At 42.6% G+C, this 9,281-nt stretch overlaps 1 protein-coding gene across 5 annotated transcripts in view; it reads right to left on the bottom strand.

Moving 5' to 3' along the window:
- ACSL6 (acyl-CoA synthetase long chain family member 6) overlaps positions 1-9,281 on the bottom strand; it is a 49,993-nt gene that overhangs the window by 5,548 nt on the left and 35,164 nt on the right. For all 5 annotated transcript variants that reach the window (XM_071758323.1, XM_071758324.1, XM_071758322.1 and 2 more), the window contains exons 12-20: positions 8,931-9,065; positions 7,664-7,798; positions 5,581-5,676; positions 4,826-4,898; positions 3,714-3,802; positions 3,021-3,137; positions 2,636-2,779; positions 1,685-1,786; positions 1,018-1,089 (exon numbers count right to left, since the gene is read on the bottom strand). In XM_071758323.1, the coding sequence (XP_071614424.1) occupies positions 1,018-1,089; positions 1,685-1,786; positions 2,636-2,779; positions 3,021-3,137; positions 3,714-3,802; positions 4,826-4,898; positions 5,581-5,676; positions 7,664-7,798; positions 8,931-9,065 (963 nt within the window). The remainder of the gene's footprint in view (positions 1-1,017; positions 1,090-1,684; positions 1,787-2,635; positions 2,780-3,020; positions 3,138-3,713; positions 3,803-4,825; positions 4,899-5,580; positions 5,677-7,663; positions 7,799-8,930; positions 9,066-9,281) is intronic.

Raw genomic sequence — 9,281 nt, 5'->3', positions numbered from 1 at the left:
AATTTTTGAACCCCCTTACTCTTGCAACGTGAAACATTTATTCTTAATTTTTAGACAGATGTCCTTTCCTCACCACCTTAAGAGTTTTTTAATTGCAAATTGCTGGAAGAATAGGTTGAGGATATTTCACACTGTGAAGACTATGGCAGGAGCAAACCAGACTTACTACCACAGGCACTTATGTGCACTAAAAACCATGCTTTATACTGATGTTCACTTTAAAATTAATTTCTTTTTACTGTCATTTCATTTGCATATGGAACTGAAAAATTAAGACTAACAAGATTATGTCTAATGGTGCTTCTGCTGCACTCAGATCTGGTGAATTATTGATTAGAATTGCCACCCAGAAACAGCCTTAACAATAGTAAAAAGCTCCCTGCTAGTTATATATAGTGAATAAAGTGTTTGCTATATTAGCAGAAATAAACATTTGACATTTAAATAAACAGTTGATGGATTCTTTTTTACTGGGTTTTTTAATGCTATGTAACCCAGGGTTGATTTCAGACCTCTCCTTCTGAAGTGCCTGTAGCTCTGGTGTGGAAATATTTACACATGCACCAAAAAAAAAAAAATCAGTGCCCAGGCTGAGAGTAAATAAACCAGCAGCATTTCCCAGGTCAGCTGTAAGGATGGTAATTAGTGACCCAGTTTCTTGGCAGTGCTTCCAGTGGCAGAAGCATCAGAGTCCTCCAGATATTTATCTTTGACCCTTAGTTGTCAGCCTGGAGATTTATCCATGTCCCTGCATTGGATTTTTACCTCTGCACTCAAAACTTTCACTAAATTTAACTCAGATTTCAAGCACGAGTGGAAGGCAGAATCCCAGCACCTGAATTTTTGCACAGGAACAAACACAACCTGTGAGCTAAAAAGCTCTCAGAAAACACTGCTTGCAGCTGCAAAGAGCTTTTAGCAAGAGCACCAGTGCTGCCAAGTCCCTGCTCAGTACCAGTGGGTAAATTTCCTGCCTGGTCAGAGAAAAAAAACCATTTATTCATGGTTTCATTTTACCTGCTCAAAGGAATGAAGGCCACTCTCCTTCCCCAGCCTGACCATGTCTGCCATTATTGCTTGCTTCAGTTCCTGAGGTAAAACACAGAAATTCCTCATTATATCAGAGTCAGCTTTCCAGGCAGGAATGTTCCTCAAAAAAAAAAAAAAAAAAAATCACATTTCTGTGTGAAGAGTTCAGGTGCCTTCTGAGCACATAATGAGCAAACATCCTATTAAACAAACATTAAACTGAAGTGTGATGATGCTCACTCTTTGTTCAGCATGACCAGTGAGCTTATTTTCTTCAATCTGTATGATTTAGATGCTTCAATTCTTCCCCCATTTGCCAGGCATTTCCCCCAGCCACCAGCTGCATGATTCAGCAGTTCACAACCCAGCTACTCAGTATTAGAGAGCAGGTGTAAATAAAGCTGGAATCCTCATTTAAGACACATAAACAAACCCAAGCTCCTCTTGTTTTCTACAAGCCAGACCCCCCAGGGGGGAATTTGCAGAGCTCTGTTCCATCATTCAGCACATCCCTGTATCCAGGTCAACCCTGCTTAATTCTCAGGGAGGAAATAATTCTTGTCACTGAGATCATTATTAATGGCCACCTACTCTAACTAGGTCATGTAGAGTGGAAAAAAAAGTGTCTGTACAGCAAATAGACAGAAAAACAAACCTTATTTTTACAGAGTTCTGAGTATGTTCCATCAAACCCTCTTCTCTTTGCCCAGCCTGGCATAACTTCAGAATCAGGCACCACAATCCCCACCAGGAAGGCCTGGAGGTGGAGGAGAAGAAGAGCTGCAGGCACTTAAATGAGTACATAAACCAGTTGAGTTTACTGCTTCTTGTTTAATTATGCCAGGAATTTCCTATCATGCCCCAGTGAAGTGTATTTTGGTGTCTGGGCCTTTTCCTCAGATAAAATCAGCCCAGAATCCCAGACTGGTTTGGCTGTAAAAGGACCTTAAAGCTCAGGCAGTTCCAGCTCCTCCCAGCCCAGGTTGCTCCAAGCCCCATCCAACCTGGGCAGAGACACTTCCAGGGATGGGGCAGCCAGAATTTTCCTGGGAAACCTGGGCCAGGGGCTCAGCACCCTCACAGTGAAGAATTTCTTCCTAATATTTAACCTCAATTTTCCCTCTTCCAGTTTAAAACCATGGCTCTCTGTGAGAAAAATTTAAAATAAAAAAAAAAAAAAAATACCAGCAACAAAAAAACCCTCACCACATTAAAAAATTATTCTCTGCAACTGTTATTGCATTTAGCAACAATCCTAAATGCTGGGTTTGTCTTCTGCTTGGACATCAATGAAATGATACTTGAAATTATACCAAGATTGGTCAAACTGTGTAGGTGGTGGTGGTGGAGCAGTGGTGGCTTTGCCTTCATCAAGCTTGCAGCAGGCAAAGGGGAGCTTTAGAGAACCAAGGGTGACACTGAGACAAATTTAAAGGCTTAATCTTTGGTGACAACATCCTCCAAGCTGCTTAGGGTCACCCTGGCAGCTCAGCTCCAGGAGGCACATCAGGGCTGTAACGTGGTGTGATCCTCTCGTGCTTCCCCCTTCTTCCTGCCCAGCTCTCTGTCTTACAAAGAATAAAGAAATATTTTCTGAGGTTTTTACCTGCAGGCTGTCTCCATGGACATAGATCTGGGCAACAGGGTCACTGCGGATGTAGATGTTTTCTATCTTCTCTGGTGCAATGTATTCTCCCTGAGCAAGTTTAAAAATGTGCTTTTTCCGATCAATAATTTTAAGCGTCCCGTTCTGTCAGGAGAAAGAAATGAGAGTTTCCTGAGAAATCCTTTAACCACAGGCCCTCAGGAAGCAGCTTGCTTTTAACAGAGCTCTCTAAATTGCCAGAAGCTGCTTCACTGACCCGTCACCTTAATTCTGCAAAATTTGGAGTTAATGCTTTGTCAAGAGAGATCTGCTGGGAGATTTAAGTTCAGTGTTTGGAAATGTCCATACAAGTTATGTCAGAACTAAGCATCTCCCCAGTACTCACAGGTAACCATTTCCCAATGTCTCCAGTGTGGAGCCAGCCCTCCTGGTCCAGTGCTTCAGCAGTTTTCTCTTCATCTTTCAGATAACCTTTAAAAACATTTGGTCCTTTCACACATATCTGCAAAAAAATCAGAGTTGCTGATAAATCATCTCATTATTCTGCTGGAAATGCTATCAAGCTAAATAGTAATGCACTAACCATTTAAATATTTTCAGGGTTGACTTAATGGCTCCATGAAATTAAAACATATTGTGTTATAAAACTATCTGTGGCTTTTTTTTTGCAAACAAGTGGAAATAGGGGGTAGGGACTGCAAAACCATTTGCTTGAAGTTTGCATTCAGCTAACAGTTGAAAACAACAAAGTTACTGAAATAAGTTTAATTTATACACAAATAGAACTAACAACAATGTAGAATTCACAGCAATTATTCTTAGCTGAACTAATTAATTCAGTCTTAGGTGGAAGTTCTGCCACAGCCCCTTTTTAATCACTGCTTTCCTCTTCTGCTGCTGAATTGCCATTTCCCTCTCCTGAGTGTAAGATGTGACACATCTGCACCCATGCACCTTACAAAGGTAAAATGCTTCTATAACTACTTAGTAATTAAGTAATTCATTACTTAAGTTAATTAACTAAGTAATAACTAAGCATTAACCAGTGAGATTTTGATATAAAAATGTGATTTGCTACCTCTCCTTCTCCTTTGGCAGCAAAATAATTCAGCTCTTCCACATCCTTCAATCTGATTAAGTTACAGGGCAAAGGGGCTCCTACATGACCTGAAAATCAAAGTCATTGAGTCACTTGTCATCTCTATTCTGTAAAGAATAATCAACATCATATTTTTAATTGCTTGCATAGTTGTAGGTACCTTGGATGGTCTTGCAGGAGCTGTGTCTGTGTGCAGGAATTATTTCCTCATTTAAGGTTTTGCATTATTAAGCCTAAATACCCAAACCTTCTGTTTATATATAGATAAATTTTGATGATTGTTGAAAACCAGACCACATCTCCCTCACCTGCAAGAGACTGAGCTCTTTTTGAAGCTGAACTCATTATAAAAGTGATGCTTTGCCCAGTGGGTAGCAAGTCCCAGGACAAACCACTATCTGTAAAGGGCTGGGTTTGGTTTAAATAAAACCACACAGTGGTGCTGGGAGAAGAAAACACCTCCTCTTCTCCAGCTATGGAAAATTTGGGTTGCAAATAAATGTTTAACTGAGCAGACCCAGGAATATCTGATGTCCAGATTTCCTGCTAGTCTTGCTTTCAATGAGGATGACACCATTTCAAAATATTTTTATAAACACTGATGAATCATACTGAGAAGAAATTAAACCACAGTACTTGAATGTATTCTCTGAATCTTGCTTGGTGCCACACAGAAAATGTATATGAAGTGCTAGAAATAAATAAAGTATTGGGTAGCAGTAGATCTGTATTCAAAGCCTCACTTTGCTCACCAACTACATCAATATCTTCACCTTCCTTTTGTTCCAGCCTTTCATTCTAAAACACATTCTTTTCAACTCAGCTCCAACCTCTAGGGAGGACTCACAGAGCCAGGAGTGCAGCAGTGAGAATTTCACAGATAACAACTCAAGGGACAATTCCAAACCTCCCCAGCCAAATGTGCCCAACATCTGTGTATTTCTTCTGGGAATCCAGGGATGCTTTCAAAAACATCATGTCTGAGCATGGTGCTGCCTGTTGCCTAACACCCTGCAATGTTCCAGTCCAGAATTTTCTACAGAAATGTGCATTTCTTTTCTTTTTTGGAAACCCTGGAAGAAAATACTTACCTGATGTCCAGTCCCCTGGGGTTGTAAAGGTGCATCCAGCCGTGCACTCTGTTTGGCCATAACCTTCATAAATCTGACACAGAAACAGATGACTTTAAAATGACATTTTTAAGTAGAAACAGTTTCACTGTTATGGAATAAAACTCTGGGGGTTGCCTCACATTGCACACCCAGCTGCAGCACACAGGCACACACTAACACGGGGACACTTTCCCTGCCTCTTTGTGCACAAAATAATTTCATTTACATCCCTATAAATCTATCATTGCTCTGCAGAGGTGAAAATAATGAGAAAAGAAAGTTCAGAGCTTGACTTCTGAGTCAAAAACTACCTTACTTTTGGAAATAAATTGATCAGTGAAGGGGGGGAAAGGTATTTTGGGGGTATATTTGAAAAATACACCTTTTACATTTTTTTTCCCCCGCGTTAACTTTAGGCTCTTGAATGAAGACTTTTTGCTGCCTAATCAATGACAAACAACACAGCAGACATCTTCAGTGGGTGAAATTGCCACCTGCAGACTCTCTCCTCTATTTCTACATAGAATAAACCTCACCTAATGAAGCTCCTTTAATTGCACATACTCAATTAAGTGCTGAGAGGCAGGTGGGATGAGCCTTTGTTTTTTCAGGGCGGGGGCTAGCTGCCTGCCAAAGCTGTCAGAAATGCAGTTCTCAGATCCTGACCCATCTCCTTTCTTAACAGCAGGGTTTTTCTGAGCTGCCAGTAAATGTAGAGGTCCAAATGAGCCCACCTGGCACCCCAGGGCAGCACGGAGGAAGCCCAGGACGGTCGGAGAGGCCGGGGCAGCGCCGGTTACGATCATGCGAACGCAGCCACCAAGACTTGCCTTGAGAAAAAACAAACAAAAAAAAAAAAGCATCACAGGTTACTAATGACAGTAAATCCAGCAGCATCCAAGGGTACTGCTTTCACACAGCATCCACAGAATCACAGAATCATGGAATGGTTTGAGTTGGAGAACCTTGAAGATCATCTCGTTCAACCCGATCGTAGGTGGATCATCTCATTCCACCCAATCCACACCTCCCACAGCCCAGGGTGCTCCAAGCCCCATCAAACCTGGGCTGAGACACTGCCAGGGATGGGGCAGCCACAAATTCCTTGGGAAACCTGAGCCAGGGGGCTCACCAACCTCAAATTAAATAATTTTTTCCTAATTCCTCAATGTAGAGGTACACGTCCTGTATGGTGCCGTGAAAATATCACTCAGTAGCTTGAAAAAATACCCTCTCCAGAACAGATGGAAATATAAATTGGTCCTGAATATTTCCTTAGCTAATTTTTTAAACAATAACTGTCCCCCACAGCAGGGGGATTCCTCAGTAAGAATACTGCCCAAATTAAAAGCCATTTGAGGTAGGATGGTGAGAGTCCTGTGTCCCCAGCAGGATGAGCTCATCTCAACTCCCCTGGAAGCACATCTGGGAACTGGAAGCTGAAAACCAGGCTCTTCCCTCCTCCAGATTATTTGGAGCTCGTTGTTTTTAGTGAGCTTCCCATCTAAAATCACACTGTTCCCTTTTTAAGGCAGATGACCTTCAAATATTTGTGGAGGGCATTGCACCAATTCCTCTGTCGCTTTTTACTACGTTTTTTTTTTCACCCTTCCCCCCTCTTTTTTAATTCTAAAAGTAAAAAGAAAACCCAGCACAAAAGCAAACAGCTTCTGATTGAGTCTGCCAGTCTTGCCAGCCCCAGAATCAATATGCAGCCTGGCTTTCTTGTGTCTCTGAACCCTGCTCTCTTTGCACACTGAGGACAATTAATCCACAGATGAAAAGCACAGTCAGTTTCTTTAGTTAAAAATAAAGTGGCAAGTCTCCAGATAAGTTATCCCATTAAAAAAATGAAGTAATCAGAGCCTCCTGGAGCAGTACAAGGCCTGGAAAACTAAGTTTCAAGCCACATTAATCTTTTCTTCTGGTTTTTTTTTTTTTATGGCCCACAGCAGGGCATTCTGATTTCTTTCCCCTGTGGTTAAATCATGATTTATTTGTGCATTTTTCTCTACACCCTTATTCTTCTCCTCTTAGGGAAAAAAAAAACAAAACAGTTTTGAAAATGCCAAAACCCTAAATCCAATTGAATCCAATTGCATCAATATAAAGATTTTCCAGAAAACTTTGGAGCAAGCTCTCTTTTGATCATCCTCCTCCTTTCCTGATTCTGATTCCTAATACACCTTCCTGATTTTCATTCTGGGATGGATGCAATCCTTTTCCCTTACCACTTCTCCATGGGGCAGAACTTTTAGGGACCCAAATAAGCAAAGGAGGTGACAGCAGCCCTGGTGGCAGAGGCCACAATCCCCAAACCTGGCAGAGGGCAAGTGCCTGCTCATCACATCCCTCCTCTGCAGGGCCACAGCTTGTACCTGAGAGCCAGGCAAACCAGGCAGGATTCCTGGGTGCTGCTGAAGGAGGGATGCAGCAAAAGCTGCTTTGTGTTTCTCCCTCCCCCTTCTGGAAAACCATCCCTAACAGAAGTGAAATGTTTTTTAAACAGTAACTCTCCCCCACAGCAGGGGGATTCCTCAAGTAAGAATACTGCCCAAATTAAACACCATTTGAGCTGGGATGGTGAGAGTCCCGTGTCCCCAGCAGGATGGGGTTTAAAAATATCTACATAAAGAAACGTGGCACACATAATTGCAAATCCTTCCTTTTTCTATTCCATTTTCCAGGCTGCCACTCACTAGTGAGTAGCTCCTCATCATCAGGAGAGTCACCTGCGCTGACTCGAAGGAAAATTGGCCACTGCTAGAAAAAAATGCAGAGTTCTCTGACTTCAGACTCACTTCTTTAATTCCTTACCTGTATTTTATTAAAGAAAAGCTTATCCCACAAGCTGTCATTCCTAATGATCCCATTCCTAACTTCTGCCTTCTTCCTCCTGGCAGCAAATTCCAGCACCCAGCGCTTGAGGGACGTGTCCGCCTGGCTGAAGATCTGGGGGTCAAGCATGGGGTGACAGGCAGGGAGAAAACAGGAGAGGGAGAAAACATCAGCAGCTGCTCTCACCATCACACTGACACAAGCCTGCCCTTGCCAGGGAGGGCAGAGCCACCCCAGCACCAAGGTGAAATAAATCCACACTCGGGGTTTTGGTAGTGGGATAAAAAAACAGGAGTGAATTGTTTTGCTCCATTTGGTACTGTACATGCTGTTCTTTTGGATAAAAAAAAAAAAAAAGGATGCTCATGTGCTCATGTAGGCTTTGACTGCATTTAGACTGATATTTCCATATGATTTCCATGCTAGGATTCATGCAATCTGAGCAACCAGGAGAGAACAAGGTGAAGAGTAGAGCAGGCAGCAGTGCTGGCTGACAGGGTGATAGGGGCTGCAGTTGCCTAAGCTCCATCTCTATAAACAAAATGTAACCTCCAGTGCCCATCCCTCTAATGAGGCACCAAAACCCCTGATCCAATAGTCTTGACCTTGGGGAAAAAATTACATCAGTAGCTTGGGCTTAAGCCTTTAGAGGATAAGTCTTCTGAGGAATAAATATTCCCAGCTGGTCAAACAGATTTAACGTGATGACCAGACATGTCTCTCTGAAATACCTTTTGAGACCATCTCTTGGGTTTAGAGACTTCCACATCACAAAGCCAACCTCACATTTGCACTGCTCAAATCCTCACAGTCTTTTTTTGCAGTTCCTGATTTTCAGCTGTCATTGCCACCAGAAAGGGACATTCGAGCCAAGACTGGTCAACGAGCATAAAAAAAAAAAGTTGGAGTTAGCATGTCCAGATTTGACTGGGTGTTTCTGAGATGAAAAGAAACTTTTGGAAAGGTCCCTGGTCATCTCAGGGAGAGCAGGGGGAGGCTAAACCAGAGGGATTTCATATTAAAATGGAAGAGCTTTGTCTGCACTGTGTCAACCAACACAAACACAGCAGGCACAGCTCGGAGCGGCTGTAGGAGGTACACGGGGTAAGAACGTGCAAAAATGGTCCAAGCAGCTCAGGAAATCCCTTGTGCCTAAAGGAATTCTTTCAGGTAAGCACTAGAATCCTCACATAATAATAATAATACATAAACCTCATGACTATGAGGAATAAAAAATGGAACTCACCTTGTCATACATCCTGTTGAGCAGCCGTGGCACGACGGGGAAGATGGTCGGGCGCAAGGCTTTCATGTCGTCGGAGAGGAGACGGATGTCTCCTTGGAAGAAGCCAATCCGCCCTCCGTGGCAGTACACAACAGACTGGGGGGGGAGAAAAAAGACTTCATGGAACCCCCTTGCTTTGAATTCCCACGGCAGAGCATCCCTCCCAGCTGCAAAAGTGCCCTCCCCGAAATCCTCCTCTCAGCAAGGCAAAACCGGGGCTTCAGAAGCGTCTCGAAACATAATGGTCAATTTTGCACTGAATGGGAACCCACGGATAGTTCTGGGCACTTTTTTTTTTTTTTTTTTTTTTCA

The sequence above is a fragment of the Heliangelus exortis genome, chromosome 15 (assembly GCF_036169615.1).
Source record: "Heliangelus exortis chromosome 15, bHelExo1.hap1, whole genome shotgun sequence".
In the NCBI taxonomy this organism is placed as follows: Eukaryota; Metazoa; Chordata; class Aves; order Apodiformes; family Trochilidae; genus Heliangelus; species Heliangelus exortis.
This window is presented reverse-complemented; position numbering and strand designations above follow the sequence as displayed.